The following is a 17293-nucleotide window of genomic DNA, read 5'->3' on the forward strand; positions in this document are numbered from 1 at the left end:
GGCCATAAGCCAATCGGGGCACGCCCACCAGCTATAAAAGCTGGGGAGCGGCCCCCTATACGTTGTCTCTCTCTCTCTCTCTCTCTCTCTCTCTCTCTCTCTCTCTCTCTCTCTCTCCCTCCCTCCCTCCCTCCCTCCCTCCCTCTCCCTCTCTCTCCCTCCCTCCCTCCCTCTCTCTCCCTCTCTCTCTCTCTCTCTCTCTCTCTCTCTCTCTCTCTCTCTCTCTCTCTCTCTCTCTGTCGCTCTCTCTCGCTGAGGCTGAAGCCACGCCCCCTTCCGGTTGCTCGCCCTGGTTTGTTACCGGTGTTTAGAACTTTCGGCGTGTTATCTTGATTGGCGTCGGGTAGCTCCGTTTAGTGTTACCAACGGTAGGTTGTATTGCTTCTTTTGTCTGGTTTATTCCAGCCAGCAGCCTGCCTGTTTGGTAAAATGTTCACTGCAATTGTAGGAAGCTACAGCGGCTGGAGCGGCTCCTGACGTGCTCTCCCTTGTGTGTATGTGTGCCACGCAGCTGCCCAGAGGTATGCTTGTTTTTTTTGTTGAACATAATGAATTGCCACATTCTTCTAACACAGCCTTTCTGTTGTGTCCCCATGCTGTTTAGTGGCAGCGTCAAGGACCCGCTGCTGTTTTGCCTTGCTGTTGTTTTGCTCCACTTTGGCCATGTATCTGTGATGGGCTTGCTATACGGCTAACTGCAGCTAGCCTCCGCTATTTCTCTGCCTCATCGGCCTGGTCTGCTTCCCCTCGGCGTCAGCCGGGTTAGACCAGGCAGCTTGGGAGTTGGATTTCTTTTGGAATTGAATATTTATGTTCTTGTTTTTAACATTCGTACTCTTTGTGTTTTTATTTGTGTCCACGTGGGGACACAGCTTTATGGGTAGATATTATTTGGGGTTTAGTTTCTTTTTGTTTGGCCTCATGGCCTATATTGGTTTGATTAATTAAGATCAATTTTCTATTTTATTTGTTATTTGGTTAGCTGTGTCTAAAGGATTGGTTTAGTTTTTTTTTTTTACTTTGAACTTTAAATGTCCGTGATTCTTGGTATTTTTTTGGTATTTTGTATTCTGGGTTTAAATGTTTCTTTCGTGATGTTTAGTTTATAGGATTTTTGTTCTTGTTTATAGTTTAATTTCTTACTTTGTTTATTGTTTATTTTGTGTTCCCACTAATCCCCCTTTTGTTTGGTTTCAGAGGCTGAGCACCTGTGGCAGGGAACGTGGTGTTGTCGGTGGTGGTATCCCTCCCTGTGTGATGTGTGAACCCTGGGTATTTTTCATTTAATCCATCACGTGTGTGTGTGTGATTTTATTCACCTGGTGACCTCTCCCTGGGCCCTGTTCCTCCCCTCCGGTGATACATCCTGCCACATGGTAAGCAACAGCCTCTGCCCCTTTGCACCTCCCTCCCTTTGTTTTATCTAGTTGTTTTAATTGATTTTAACTTGATTGTCTATAAAATTTGATTACTTAATTGAGCGACCACGTCTCTTGCCTGGTGGTATACGGACCTGTGTGCCTCAGATAAATTATTAAGAGGCAGAACTGTCCTTGGGGTCCCCCCCCCCCCCAAGGTGGTGTTGTCGAGCTTAGCTTAAGAGCTACTGGGCAATTTGACCCTGGCCCTAGCTCTAAGCGCTCCCTGTATTCTGCAGCCCTCCTAGCTTGCTGCTACTACCCTCGCCACAGTAGAAAAGCAGTTTTTGTTCAATGAAGATAACATTAAATGAATCAGAAATACAGTCTAGAGCCAATCAGGTCTTTCTTTCTCTTGATTCCCAAAGGAATAAAACCAGCCATCCATTCAGAATTCCAGTTAGGAAAATCGGGATATCATGCTTGGAAGATGGGGATGCTATTACAAACACTGTGGGGTTGGAACGGATCAGCTTACACTGTGGAAAAGGACACGACTTGCGGGGCGCAAAGGGGATATATTCTGTAAATTTTGTACACCGTCATGATAAAACACAGATAAACACAACTATATCGGACTGTTAGGTCATAGTTTCACTGTAAAACTACACTAAACTCTTCAGTAAACAGCCTTGTTTTAACCCCTGTTCATTTACCAGGACACGCAAAGGAGTAGTAAGTTCACTGTAGCTGGGAATGAAATGTCTGCTGAACCCCGTGAGTCCAAGAAATGACATGTCCTTAACAGTCAAGGGCTTGGGATGGCCTAGAATGGTCTATCTGTGGGAGCCAGAGAGTCCTGAACCTCTTTTGGAGATAATTCTACCGAGGAAAGAAACTTGTTGACGAGTGCATTGTAATTTAGAGCGAGAAACTCTAAAGCCACATTGGTGAAGGTGTAGAAGCACCCATTTGGTAGCTTCTAGGCAGGAACAGCTAGTTTTAGCAGCAATCAGAATGTCATCAACATACTGAACCAGGACTACATCATCAGGGAGGGAGCATTGTGCAAGCTGTTGCTTCAGAACTTGGTTAAAAATCCCAGGAGATAGGATAAAACCTTGTGGTAGTCTGGTGTATCTGAAACGCTGACCACAAAATGTGAAGGAGAAAACATCTCTCGGGTGTTCCGCCAATGGGAGGCAGAAGAAGGCGTTTGCTAGGTCAATGCAAGAGAACCACTGGTGCTCAGGTGTGAGAGCAGATATGGCAGTGTAAAGGTTAGGAACTGGAACTGTAGGAGCAGAGATTACACTGTTTATTCTCCTCAAATTATTTGCCATCCTGTATTTGCCTGTGTTCTGTTTTTCTACAGGAAGAATGGGTGTGTTCCAGGCTCCAGCAGAAGGTTCTAACACTCCAGCTGTTTGCAGCCCTGCGATAGTGTCAGCTATGCCTTCTTCCGCCACAGGTTTATGTCTGTATCGTGTCTGCCAAACTGGTGTGTGATCTGTCAAGGAGAAGGTGATGGGTGCAACATTGTGACAAAAACCAACATCTGTGCTGCTGCGTGACCAAAGAGTCTCAGGTAGTGTAGATAACATTTGGGCACTGTCCTCATGGTCACAAGATTCCTTACCATGGTCACGAGATATTTGTCTGTGTTCTAGCAACACAGTATCAGTTGCTGTAACCTTGATTTTGTAGGCTTTATTCGTGGGAGAGAAGAAAACATTGGGAATCTGCGTATGCACCCAATCAGTGGACTGAGATAAGATTTTAGACATGGGACCTAAGTCCTTGGCCTCATGTCCACTGTGTATCAGTAATGTTACATGAGGAACAGCTTCTTCTGAAATAGAGTACCAAAGTAGCTGTTCAGCAGTCAGTGCAACATCAGCAGCAACTCCCTGTTGTCCCACAGAGATATTATTGGAAGTGATGGGCCATGTTACGCCATCGAGTTCAGACATAAAATTCTGATAAAATTCTGTGCGGTCATAATTAAGAGTGACATGATAAGGATCTGCAGGAGGAAGATAGGGAGCCAGAGTGGAGATCCAAGGTTTCCAGGCCAAGAAGGACGACACCAAGCCAGAGTGGGAGCCCGAATCAGACTCCAAGCGACCCCAATAGATGCCAGCCCAAATCTTTGGTGCAGCTGGTGTAACGTCGGCTATGAGTAACATCTGTTTGCCCACCTTGATGCATTGGGTGGAGCAATTTATGGAATGTCCATTGGGGAACGTCAGGACGACACCATCAGGGGAACAAAGAATGGATGCACCAGCCTTAATCAAAAAGTCTCTGCCACATAGATTAGCAGGTAAAGTTGGTGAGTGAGCATAACAGTGAGTAAACTGCTGTTCAGCTACACATGTGATCTGCGGCTTGGTGATAGGCAGTCGTTCAGTATCCCCAGAAAACCCTGCGACCTCAACAGAGCGTCGAGAAAACATGTCAGGAGTGGTACAGCCAGTGTGGAATAAGTGGCTCCAGTATCAACTAGAAATGGCAAATCATGTCCATTCACTTTCATTTGAACCACAGGGTCTGCCAGCCCTAGGTTCTGGGTCCTCTGTGGGCATCTTTAGGCTTCATAGTAGTCAGGCTGGGCTATAACAGGATATTGCCCAGGTGGGGGCGCTGATGCTGCGTTTGGCGCCATGTATGTGCCTCTGCCTCGTCCAGGTGGACCCGCTGGTTGTTGGCCTGCATGTATGTACTGACCGTTGGGACAGTCTCTGAGAAAATGACTGAGCTAGCCACACCCATGGCAAACATACGACCCCTGACCCCGTCACCTATAGGTCCCACGGGCTCTCCAACCTCCTCTGCCTCTCCTATTCTGACCATATCCCGCTCTCATGGTTAATGGTTATGTGGAGATCCCATGTAGATGTACATTAACTATTATAAGCAATTTAGCAGTAAGCATCCAACATTATCAAACATTAATGAGTATATATTCCCACATAACGGACTTTAATATTTATGACAGCTATAAACTGTAATTTTTGCATATATGTCATTGCTAAAAGTACACATATAAAATGTTAAATATGCTAACTGATAATGGAAAAATGCACACAAACCTTATTTTGTTTTCATGTAAAAACAAACTTTAAGGTTGAAACTTTTGTAACAATTAAAGCTAAAATTTATTGTTTGTAAACACCTACTCCGGCTAGTTAGCTGAATATTTTTGTGTAAAATAAAAGACTTTTCAAAGCTGGTATGTTCTGATATGTTCTTACATCATGTCTTTAGTTCAAAATAGCTGGAAATTGGTTTTCCGTCAGTCCATAATGGGTTCACTGACTTCTGTTTTCAGCTGAAATTGATAGAATTCAAGAGTTCCACTTCTAAAAAAAATATATGAAAAAGATTTTGTGCTCAAAACTTCTGACTGACATTTGAATTTCAGCTTTTAACTTCCTCATATCTTCAGTTCTTACCTGGCGCTCAACAATAATAATAAACCTCCATCACGTTTCAAATCAGCTTCACAGTGAAAACAGACTTAGACAGACTTTGTTATTCAGACACAGAACGAAATTTCATTGCAATTTGCTCAGCACAGATTTGGGATATAAAAATAAAAAGTGGTGAGTATAAAAGCATTTATTAAAATATAAGCACATCAAAAATATACAGCAGCAAAACAGAATAAGGTGCAAGTTATATGATAAAAGTAAAAATGACCTTTGGCGTTAACGGTAGTGCAGAAAATTTCTACAAGTAGAAGTTTGTATATAACAAGAAAGAATGTAATTGAAGAGGTGGTGAACGGCATTTTTGATGATTATTCAGTATTTCTGGACAAGTTTCTTACATTTATGAACATTAATGGTTTACTTAAAACACACTTTGGGTCATTTAGGTCAAATGTCAAGTCATTTTGGATGATTACAGAGTATTTGTGAACAAATTTTTCACATTTTGGGACATTAATGGTTCATTTAAGACTTTGTGAACAAATTTGTGATAAATATTTGTGAAATATTTGTGAACAATTTTTTCACATTTTGCGACATTAATGGTTCATTTAAGACAAATTTTGTCTCATTTAGGTCAAATTTCATGTAATTTTCCATAATTATTGAGTATTTTTGGACAAGTGTATGATCATTTTAGAACATTTATGGTTCACTTAAGACAAATTTAGGGTCATTTAGGTTAAATTTCAGTCATTTTGGATGATTACTGAGTATTTCTGACACGGTTCATGTCATTTGGGACATTCCTCGGTCATTTTGGAAAAGTTTGTGTCATTTGAGTCGTTGTGATTCATCTTAGACATATTTACAGTGTTTCCCACATGCTGAGCACTTACTTGAACTTGGAGTTCTTCACTGTTTCGAATGGATGCTGCTGACGTCTGACGTTACGGTGAGCGTATTGCGTCACTTCCTGTTGTAGCGCTGTGTTGTGTTCTGTGACTGTTGTAGCTTGTCCACTCCATCTAATTTGATATTCATTAAATTTGTGTAGCGGTAATATTTGAATCGGAACATACACTCGTTTTCTTCACGTACCCTCTCAGTACTTAATTCTAAGTTAATCTATTATCTCTGTCCTCTAGCCTAGCACTTAGCAGTTAGCATGGCTTCTCCCGCTTCCTCTCCTTCTCTTTCCTGCTCGGTGTGTCACGTGTTTAGTTACTCCTCTGCCTCCTTTAGTGATAACGATAACTGTAATAAATGCAGTCTCTTTGTAGCTTTGGAGGCGAGGCTCTCTGAATTGGAAGCGCGGCTCCGCACCATGGAAAACACCCCGCTAGCTGTTAGCCAGGCCCCCTTAGCCGGTACGGACTGCAATAGCATAGCTGCTAGTGTAGCTTCTGCTAGTGTAGCTTCTGCTAGCGGTACCCTAGCAGCTCCCGAGCAGCCGGGAAGTCAGGGTAGCTGGGTGACAGTTCGTAGGAAACGTAGTCCTAAGCTCAAGCCCGCTGTCCCGGCACACCACAAACCGCTTCACGTTTCTAATCGTTTTTCCCCACTCAATGACACACCCGCTGAGAAACCAACTCTGATCATTGGCAGCTCCATAGTCAGAAACGTGAAGCTAGCGACACCAGCGACCATAGTAAAATGCCTCCCAGGGGCCAGAGCGGGTGACATAGAAGCAAATTTGAAACTGCTGGCTAAAGATAATCGTAAATACAGTAAGACTGTTATTCATGTCGGCGGTAATGACACCCGGTTACGCCAATCGGAGGTCACCAAAATTAGTGTGGCATCGGTGTGTAACTTTGCCAAAACCATGTTGGACTCCGTAGTTTTCTCTGGACCCTTGCCTGATCTGACCAGCGATGATATGTTTAGCCGTATGTCATCGTTTCGCCGCTGGATGTCTACGTGGTGTACTGCAAACGACGTTGGCTTTATAGACAATTGGAGCTTTTTCTGGGGAAAACCTGGTCTGATTAGGAGAGACGGCATCCATCCCACTTTGGCTGGTGCAGCTCTCATTTCTAGAAATATGGCTGATTTTATTAGAACTCCTAAAGCATGACAACCCAGAGTTCAGACCAGGATGCAGAGTTGTAGTCTTCCACACCTCTCTGCGGTTTCCTCACAGCTGTCAACCTCTAGGAATTCAGTTAGCTTTATTGAGACTGTCTGTCCCCCGACCACCAAATTTCAATAAATTAAGCAAATCAAAAATAAACAAAAGACATAGTAACCATAAAAATCTAATTAAAATTAATACCACTATTTCAACTGAGCGAAGAAACAGGACAATTAAATGTGGTCTGTTAAATATTAGATCTCTCTCGTCTAAATCTCTGTTAGTAAATGATTTGATAACTGATAACCAGATTGATTTGTTCTGAATATGTTAGTCTAAATGAATCAACTCCTACTAGTCATACTAACTGTCATGTTCCTCGAATCACAGGGCGAGGAGGAGGAGTGGCAGCAATTTACCTCTCTAGCTTAAAAATGAACCAGAGACCTAAACCTAGTTACAGTTCATTTGAAAATCTTACTCTCAGTCTCTCTCATCCAGATTTAAAAGCTCAGAAACCAGTTTTATTTGTTGTTGTATATCGTCCTCCTGCTCCTTACTCTGAGTTTTTATCTCAATTCTCAGACTTTTTATCTGATTTAGTGCTCAGCTCAGATAAAGTCATTATTGTGGGTGACTTCAACATCCATGTTGACGTGGACAGTGACAGCCTTACGACTGCTTTTAATTCAATATTAGACTCAATTGGGTTTTCTCAACATGTAAATAAACCAACTCATAGTTTTAATCATACCCTTGACCTCGTTCTGACTTATGGCATAGAAATCAAACAGTTAACAGTATTTCCCCGGAACCCTCTTCTTTCTGACCATTTTATGGTAACATTTCAATTTACAACAATAGATTGTATAGGAGTTAAGAATAAATATCATTACAGTAGATGTCTGTCTCACAATTCGGTGACTAAATTTAAGGAAATAATACCCTCTCTATTTAGTCCAGCACCACTTACTGATATAATGGAAGGGAAATATTATAATTTTACCCCCACAGAAGTGGATTATATTGTTAATAATGCTGCAGCCTCACTGCGTACAACACTTGATAGTGTTGCACCTGTAAAAAAGAAAGTTCTATCTCAGAGAGGACCTGCTCCTTGGTATAATTCCCAGCTGCGGACTTTAAAGCAGGCGTCCCGAAAGCTGGAAAGGAAGTGGTACTCCACTAATTTAGAGGAAGTTTACGTAGCTTGGAAAAATAGTCTAGTAATTTATAAAAAAGCTCTTCGTAATGCCAGGACAACATATTATTCATCTTTAATAGAGGAAAACAAGAACAACCCCAGGTTTCTCTTCAGCACTGTAGCCAGGCTGACAAAGAGTCAGAGCTCTGTTCAACCTTGTATTCCTTTAGCTTTGAGCAGTAACAACTTCATGAGCTTCTTTACATATAAAATTATTATGATTAGAGAAAAAATTAATCTGGCCCTTCCTGCAAATGTCACAGATGTATCATCGAGTACAGATACTTTAGAATTGGCTGTAAGACCAGATGGATATTTAGAAATTTTCACTCCCATACATCTCTCTGAACTAATTTCAATAGTTTCTACATCCAAACCATCGACATGTCTTTTAGATCCTATCCCAACTAGACTGTTCAAGGAGGCGTTACCTTTAATTAATTCCTCAATGTTAGATCAGAACAGTTGCAAATCAATTATGTGAACATTTACAAAGGAATAGCTTGTTTGAAGAGTTTCAGTCAGGCTTCAGAGCGCATCATAGCACAGAAACAGCTCTGGTGAAAGTTACTAATGACCTTCTCATAGCGTCAGATAATGGACTGGTCTCTATACTTATTTTATTGGACCTTAGTGCAGCATTCGATACAATTGACCACAAACTTTTATTACAGCGACTAGAACATTCTATTGGCATTAAAGGGACAACACTGCACTGGTTTAAATCCTACTTATCAGACAGGTTCCAGTTTGTGCATGTCAACAATGACTCTACTGAGCATACTAGGGTTAATCATGGAGTTCCTCAGGGTTCTGTCTTAGGACCAATACTGTTCACATTATACATGCTTCCCTTGGGCAATATTATTAGGAAGCACTGTATTAATTTCCATTGTTATGCTAACGACATTCAATTGTATTTATCTATGAAGCCAAATGAAACTAATCAGCTAGCTAGACTGCAAGATTGTCTTAAGGACATAAAGACCTGGATGACCTATAATTTCTTACTACTAAATTCAGACAAGACTGAAGTCATTGTATTTGGCCCCAAACATCTTAGAGAATTGCTTTCAAAGCATATAGTTACTCTGGATGGCATTACATTGGCCTCCAATACTACTGTGAGGAACCTCGGTGTTATCTTTGACCAGGACATGTCCTTTAACTCGCACATAAAACAAATCTGTAGGACTTCCTTTTTCCACCTGAGAAATATTGTGAAAATCAGGAACATCCTGTCTCAGAGTGATGCAGAAAAACTAGTCCATGCATTTGTTACTTCTAGGCTTGACTACTGTAATTCCTTATTATCAGGTTGTCCCAATAGCTCTCTGAAACATCTACAGCTGATCCAAAATGCTGCAGCCAGAGTACTGATGGGAGTTAGCAAGAGAGATCTTATTTCTCTTATATTGGTTTCTCTTCATTGGCTTCCTGTTAAATCTAGAATAGAATTCAAAATCCTTCTTCTGACATATAAAGCTCTTAACAACCAATCTCCATCATATCTTAAAGACCTGATAGTACCATATTATCCTAGCAGAACTCTTCGCTCTCAGACTGCAGGCTTACTTGTTGTTCCTAGAATCTCTAAAGTAGAATGGGAGGCAGAGCCTTCAGTTATCAGGTGCCTCTACTGTGAAACTAGCTCCCAGTTTGGGTTCGGGAGGCGGACACCCTCTCTATTTTTAAGACCAGGCTTAAAACCTTCCTTTTTGACAAAGCTTATAGTTAGGACTGACTGGGGGACCCTGACGGGGTGAGCTGGTGTTTTCATTTGCAAAACTGACTTCCCCTCTTGACGTCCCTTTAGTCTGCCCCTAGTTATGCTGCTATAGGCCTAGGCTGCTGGGGAACCTCTCTTGATGCACTGAGCCCTTCTCTAACTACCTATGTATTTACTATATATACCATTATTGCATTACATTCACTCTGTTTCTGTCTGTGTCCTTTCTCCGAGTGTCCCTGGTCCCAGAGCTGGATGCTTCAGATGTGTGGCTGTGTTTTATGGTCCTTGTGTCCCACCCCCCACCTCTCTATCTCTACCTCTACACCTCTATCTCTACCCCTCTACCTCTTCCCCTCTACCTCTATCCCTCTATCTGTATCCCTCTATCTCTACCTCTACCCCTCCATCTCTATCCCTCTACCTCTTCCCCTCTACCTCTATCCCTCTATCTGTATCCCTCTATCTCTACCTCTACCCCTCCATCTCTATCCCTCTACCTCTTCCCCTCTACCTCCATCCCTCTATCTCTACCTTTCTACCTCTTCTGTCCCTCTCAACCCGCCTGGCCAGCAGGCAGATGGGTCCCCCCACATTAGAGCCAGGTTCTGCTCGAGGTTTTTTTCCCTGTTAAAAGGGTGTTTTCCTTGCCACTGTCGCCTTTTGGCTTCCTCTGGGGGTCAGGCATATGGGTTCTGTAAAGCGTCTCGAGACAATTTGACTGTAATTGGCGCTATATAAATAGAATTGAATTGAATTGAATTGAATCGAATCGAATCGAATCGAATCGAATCGAATCGAATCGAATCGAATTGAAGGTGGCCGAGAGGTGCAAACCAAATTTACATAATGCAAAACACTTTTACAACCTCCAAGACAAATTTACAAGCGACAAAACACTTTTACATAATGCAAAACACTTTTACAACCTCCAAGACAAATTTACAAGCGACAAAACACTTTTACAAATCCAAATTTAACCGGAAAGGGAATGTCCCAACTCCGGGGTTGAACCGGAAGTGACAACGAGGAGCGGCTAATGCTAGTTTTGGTTGTTGTTGATGGTGAACCAAGCGAGCGGGTGATGTTTTGCCCGTTTTGTGGGGAACATATGAACCGATTGACGCGGTTTTGTTTTTTGTGTGCTCGGTCTTTAGAGTGTTTAAATGGCGCAGATCAGACCGACAGAGTGCATTAGCCGCTCCTCGTTGTCACTTCCGGTTCAACCCCGGAGTTGGGACATTCCCTTTCCGGTTAAATTTGGATTTATAAAAGTGTTTTTGGACTTGTAAAAGTGTTTTGTCGCTTGTACATTTGTCTTGGAGGTTGTAAAAGTGTTTTGCATTATGTAAATTTGGTTTGCACCTCTCGGCCACCGTAATCTTCAGACAACCTGTTGGTGACAACATGTATCCTGAAGTGAGCAAAGTGACCACTAGGTGGCAGCAACAGACACCTAAAACAGATAAACCCTTCCTGTACTAAATTCGCCTTCTTTTCTTTCATTTTGGACATATTTGAAGACATTGTAAACAAATTTAAAGTAATTTTTGGCAAGTTTATGCCTTTTTGATCAACTTTTAAATAATTTTAGATAACTGCCAAGTTATTATGGACGAATTGCAAATAATTCTGGAACAATCTGTCAAGCCAGTCATGAAATCAGCCATCATTGACCACTGCAAAAAGAAACAACCACATTATGAACTGGGACGAGGGCAGGATTATAGCATCGGAGGCCAACAAACATAAACGATGGTTATAGCATGAGTCAATTATAAATCACAGGTTATAATATCATACTGTGTTCCCTTAATTTGCTGTTATTCTGCCAGAGCCCCACACCTATGGCTGACTCAGGGATCTCATACCTCTATGATTCTTGACAGACTCTCTCTAGAACCGGAGCCAACAGGAAGTGGGTTGGCCGGGCCAAACGTCTGATTTAGCAGGTGACTCAAGGACTCACTGTGCCTGAAAACTACCTGTATTTGGGTTCCTGTTAAATGTTGCACTGTTAACGCTAAATGAACCCAAAAAAACAAAAATTAATAAAAATACAAACTCTTGTAATGCTTTCATTACTATTCTGATTGAGGACTGTGTCTATATACTTATACATGTATATATTACAGTATAGAAATATCCATTGTTTATTGTTTTTGCACACAAAGTCATGTGTCAGCTCAGGTCATGATACTATGGTATTGACTGAAATGTAAATTTGCCCAGCAGATGGCAGTATTCACTGCTTCAATGAGGTCTCCAGTAGTGAACCTTTAGGGCTGGAGAGCCTCAGGTTCATGGGGTTTCATTTGACCATCACGAGTGTCAACTTCTGTCTGCTCCATCGAGAGTCATTCTCTCCTATCTGTCCACCAAATCTCTCTTTAGGTATTTCTAGCCTCAGTCGTTGTCCAGCCATCTTTATCAAACACCATCATGACCTTCTGGTTGCACTTCTTCAACATAGCTACAGTGGAAGATGATGGGTTCATGTTTAGTTTTTCTAAAAGCACTGGTGTTTTGATTTTTTTTTTGTGTGTGAACCTGACAACTACTTGCAGCAAAATGTTTGAATGTCAAGTGGTCACAGTGCAGTAAAAGTTAAAGTTTTTGACTTTTCAGTGTCAGTTAAATCTCTTTGTTGGTCCATTTTAGTTGGGTAATAAAGTCATTTAATATTTAATCAGATCTTTATACAGTGTGTTAATTGTTTTAGGGCACGCCCTCCCTAATTATACAATCAGCAGGTTTTTATGGTTTGGACTTGGAAAATTTGAACAGAATAATAATAATATTCAATAAGTTTTGAATACTCACTTGTCTAGGAAATGTGCACACTGTACTTTTTTTTGTTAATGCTTCCTTTATTTTTTCTCTTACTCTTGGCCACTTTGTGACACACATTCTTAACCAAATGTCTTCGATTCATCTAAAATCCATCCTCTTTTCTTTCATCATTGGGGATAAAGATTCCATGTCAGTCTACTTCAGATGGTCTTCAGGCTCTCTGAATTTTAGCTAAAGGACCTTATCAGTTTGCATCAGCTCGGCTGACCTTCAGGCTTATATATAATCAGTTACAATTAGCATAAACTGTTTAAACTGAGCAATAAACTAAAATACGAAGCAAAAAGGAAGAAGAAGAGCAGGCAGGGGGATGATACCTCACCAATAAAAGACCATAACCACATTTAAAAGAAGTATCATGTCTGATTAGGATTTCACTGCAGAAAAACACCTTCCCACTGGCTGGATTTGATACGCATCTGTATAAAATACTCTTTAGAAAGAGCCACAACTGTATAGAAAACTTTTCCATCAACTGATATTAAACCTGTAAAACAAACAACAAAATAAAACAAAACGTGTGTAGCAGTTCTTGGGTATCACAGATCTCTGGTTCATGTATTCACAGTGTTGGCAGCAGCAAGGACGGAGGAGAACATGGAGTCTGGTCGTTGCTTCAGCACATCTGGATTGCCGAACTCTACTGCCTGTTGGACACAACAACACAAAGAAAGCTCAGGTTTACCATCACGTGTATTTAGTTTCTCTGTATAATCATGTTAGTCTGTTACCTCTCCGTTGTCCATGACCAGAATATGATCTGCTTGCATCACAGTGTTGATGCGATGTGCGATGGTGAGCATGGTGCAATCACTGACGGCGTCTTTGATGGTGTTCTGGATCAGAGCATGTGGCCTCATCCAAAAGAATGATCTGCAGGACAACAGGAGGGACGATTAGTGTGGAAGAAAGGACTGGTGAGGGAGGAGTCTGCCGATCGGCAGACATTATTAAATACATAACATGTTTAAAAAACCAAACAAGCAATCATGCTGCTTGAACATGTTGCTGATGGAAATACTGAAGAGGAATCCCAATCATTAGTCTGATTGGTGAACATTGTGCAGCCTGTAGCAGCAGGGACGCAGCAAATTCACTGTTTTAGCTGTCAGACTTTCAGACATTTTACACTGAAAACCCACTATAACATCAGCCTTAGAATAGAAAATCACTGAAACAAGTAAATTATGATTTCAACCATCATGACTAGTGAGTAGATAAAAACACACCTGCCAAAGTCTGTAATAGATCTGTGTCTGTAATAGATGTATTGTAATAGATAATAGTCTGTAATAGATAAATGTGTCTGTAATAGATAAATGTGTTGTATTCTTGTTTTCTGCTTGCTTCAGAAACATAGTTGAGATGTAAAAGATCCCTAAAATTCATCCCAAAACACAGATACGTCTGACACATTTTGAATGGGTAGAAAATTTAGAAAATGAGCCGAAAACTCTGTGAAACATATTTAAGCTTTCAAAAGTCCAGGGGTCAATGAATAATTCAGATAAATTAGTTTAACTATGATGTGAATTGTCATATTTAAAAAGACGACAATCCCAAATTCAGCAGAGAAAAAACTCAAAGACAAAAGCTGATCTACAATGGAATAAATATTTGAAATCAACACAGTTATGCAATAGATTTTATTATTTTGAATACATTTTGTCTCATCTTTCTGCATGGAGTTTGCATGTTCTCCCTGTGCATGCGTGGGTTTTCTCCAGGTACTCCAGCTTCCTCTCACAGTCCAAAAATATACTGAGGTTAATTGGTAATTCTAAATTGCCCATAGGTGTGAATGTGAGTCTGACTGTTTTTCTCTATATGTAGCCCTGTGAGAGACTGGAGACCTGTCCAGGGTGTCCCCTGCCTTCGCCCCAAGTCAGTTGGGATAGACTCCAGCCCCTCGTGACCCTAATGAGGATTGAGCAGTGTTTAGATAATGGATGGATGGATGGATGGATGGATGGATGGATGGATGGATGGATGGATGGATGGATGGATGGATGGATGGGCATTTTGTCTCCTGGTGCCTGAATTTTGTTTAAAAAAATAAAGACAATTCCACCATAAATTGATGCAGGAGAGGCACAAAGTGGTTCATAAAATTTGATCAGAATGCAGAAAATGAAGTGTTTGTCCCTTTGGTGGGAGTGAACCCCAGACCTCCCAGTTATATTTACATGAAACCTACACTCATGCATAGGTGTGCACAGACCTTGGAGTTACGGAGTAGTGCTCTCACCATACCCATCAGTTGTCTCTCGCCTACGGAGAAGGTCCAACACCTCTGCTTGTAGCTTCCCCTCCAGTCTGGAGATCTGATGACATGAAATCATATTTAACACCAAACATAGTTCAATAACAAGGGATGAAGAGGACAGACTACAAGCTTTAAAAAGAATTAACACAATAGTTTGCATCAATGTTATGACAGCTTTATGAGTTATGACAATTTCTGGTGAAATTATGTTGAACCAACAAAGTACACCACATTAGAAGAATTAATTCTAATTATTTTTTAATACCAAAGACAACCACCTGAAACTGTCCAGGGACGTTAACATCAGGGAGGGGAACTGAAATCCTGAACTCAAGGTGATGAAAAACTAAGTTATCAAGACAATTTAGGTAAGTAACCTCAACTGAACCTCAACAAAACACTTGACCATTTTTCTTTTCCTGCTCCTCCTCTTCTTCCTCCACCTCCTCCTCCAGCTCCTCTCCTTCCTCCCCATTCTCTAACATACAAACATTCAAATTTAGATTTGAATTAATGAATGCAGAAATTTGACTTTAAATTAACATTAATATGATATTATATAAGTCGATGAAATTACCAACATTATGCATTATGTCAACCCAACTTATCAAAAGTTTGCAACTCAGATAGTTTCTAAATCAGTGAGTGATTTATCTTACATAGTTTTGACGAATATATTTCTATTTATAGATTTTTCAGATTAAAATGGTGAAGAATAAAACAAGTTCTTTACTAAGTTCTATTTAAAGAGGATTTTTTTGTCTTTATGTTTCATCTGACTAACTGTTACTACTAGAACTATTTCTGTTTCTTTATTGGCTGGTTTTAGACAAGATTACTATTCACAAATGTACAGTGGTGGAAAAAAGTTTTTGGACACCCCATACATTTGCATGTATATTGCATTAAGAATCACTCTTCAAGTGCCGTTTCTTTTAGGTCAGTTGCAGCCATAATACTAAACAAATCCTAAAAAGCCATGAAAAACTTAAAATTGATTGGTTCCATGAAAATAAGAAATTTGAGTACTGGGTCATTTTGGTAGAATTTAGTTTTGTTAGTTTTTCTTGTAAACAATGATAAAAAAAATATCATTTGTATTTGTTTGTGTCTGTCTAATGCAGCCACACCTTTTGAAACACAAAAAGTATTTTTCCACAAATATTTCATGGTAATATTTGAGACTGTGTAAAATTTTAAGGGCATCTAAAAACTTTTTTCCACCACTGTATAAGATAAGATACACCTTTATCCACTTGATACAACAGCTACAGTTGAGAAAGAGAAATATTTTTAAAAATTTGAGTTCAATAAAAATAAAGATAGAGTGCAACACTACTGTTCAAAAGTTTGGGGTCACCCAGACAATTTCATGTTTTCCATAAAGAAAAGTGTGAGCACTTTTATTCATGTGCTAACATAATTGCATAAGGGTTTTCTAATCATCAATTAGCCTTTCAACACCATTAGCTAACTCAGTGTAGCATTACAACACAGGAGTGATGGTTGCTGGAAATGTTCCTCTGTACCCCTATGGAGATATTCCATTAAAAAACAGCTGTTTCCAGCTAGAATAGTCATTTACCACATTAACAATGTCTAGACTGTATTTCTGATTAATTTAATGGTATCTTCACTGAAAAAAAATGCCTTTCTTTCAAAAAATAAGGACATTTCTGAGTGACCCCAAACTTTTGAAGGGTAGTGTATACACAGAACATAATAAGGGAACAAATGTACAAGTATTGCATAAATTTCAATACAAACTGTGCAGATCGATTGTCATGGATGTTGTGAGCAGAGAAGGGGATAAACGTTGTGCAAAAAACAGGCAGGAAAAAAATTATTATTCCTGAAAACAGTCTCTGCTGTTAGGAGGTTCTGGGTGCTGTGGTGCTGGTCAAATGGCTCATGGGATGAAGGTGCTGCCCAATCGCTTTGAGGCTTGAAGTAATTTGGTATCACAAAGAGATGCCATTGTGGTTCTGTGCACTTGGATGTCTAAAGTCAAATGAGACCAAAACTTTGCAGTTTCTCAATAAAAACAAACAGATTAACCCAAACAATGTGCTGATAATGTGTTGTGCTTCATATTGTACTGGTAACATACTGTGTCCTTCATGTAGGTCTTCTCCAGTGTTGTCCAGATGTCCTCATCAGTGTAGTCATTAAAAGGGTCTAGGTTGTACCTGTAAGCAAGCACAGTTGGTTACTGAGTGACTAACTCACTCAACACTTTGTGCTTGTGTGTCAACAGAAACCTCGGTGGAGTTCTGGGCTAGCTCAGGTTATCTGACTGTACCACTAAACAGCACAGGGTCCTGGGGGATGATGGACAATTTGCTGCACAGATCCTGCAGGCCAATGGT

At 40.5% G+C, this 17293-nt stretch overlaps 1 protein-coding gene and 2 long non-coding RNA genes across 4 annotated transcripts; 2 read left to right on the plus strand and 1 right to left on the minus strand.

Annotated features, from left to right (window-relative positions):
- The first annotated feature begins 203 nt into the window (after window positions 1-203).
- Window positions 204-6890, plus strand: LOC129348182 (uncharacterized). 2 transcript variants are annotated; one of them, XM_055007962.1, is made up of 4 exons: window positions 208-368; window positions 449-521; window positions 1198-1376; window positions 2734-6890. In XM_055007962.1, the coding sequence occupies exon 4, from the start codon at window positions 5964-5966 to the stop codon at window positions 6873-6875; it is 912 nt and encodes a 303-aa protein (XP_054863937.1). In that variant the 5' UTR covers window positions 208-368; window positions 449-521; window positions 1198-1376; window positions 2734-5963; the 3' UTR covers window positions 6876-6890. The 2 variants fall into 2 exon arrangements, with proteins under 2 accessions (XP_054863938.1, XP_054863937.1); XM_055007963.1 differs by lacking the exon at window positions 1198-1376 and having other exon boundaries at window positions 204-368.
- Window positions 6891-13166: 6276 nt separating this feature from the next.
- LOC129348088 (uncharacterized) lies at window positions 13167-14943 on the minus strand. Its single transcript, XR_008600504.1, has 3 exons — window positions 14880-14943; window positions 13390-13531; window positions 13167-13305 (listed from the first exon to the last, which is right to left on the minus strand). It is a non-coding gene; the product is annotated as an uncharacterized LOC129348088 (long non-coding RNA).
- LOC129348087 (uncharacterized) lies at window positions 13213-14289 on the plus strand. Its single transcript, XR_008600503.1, has 2 exons — window positions 13213-13337; window positions 13434-14289. It is a non-coding gene; the product is annotated as an uncharacterized LOC129348087 (long non-coding RNA).
- Window positions 14944-17293: the final 2350 nt, after the last annotated feature.

The sequence above is a fragment of the Amphiprion ocellaris genome, chromosome 23 (genome assembly GCF_022539595.1).
Source record: "Amphiprion ocellaris isolate individual 3 ecotype Okinawa chromosome 23, ASM2253959v1, whole genome shotgun sequence".
NCBI classification, from domain to species: Eukaryota; Metazoa; Chordata; class Actinopteri; family Pomacentridae; genus Amphiprion; species Amphiprion ocellaris.

Excerpts from the sequence above, each read along its gene's own strand:
- LOC129348182 (XM_055007963.1), top strand. The coding sequence starts at position 5,964 with ATGGCTTCTCCCGCTTCCTCTCCTTCTCTTTCCTGCTCGGTGTGTCAC.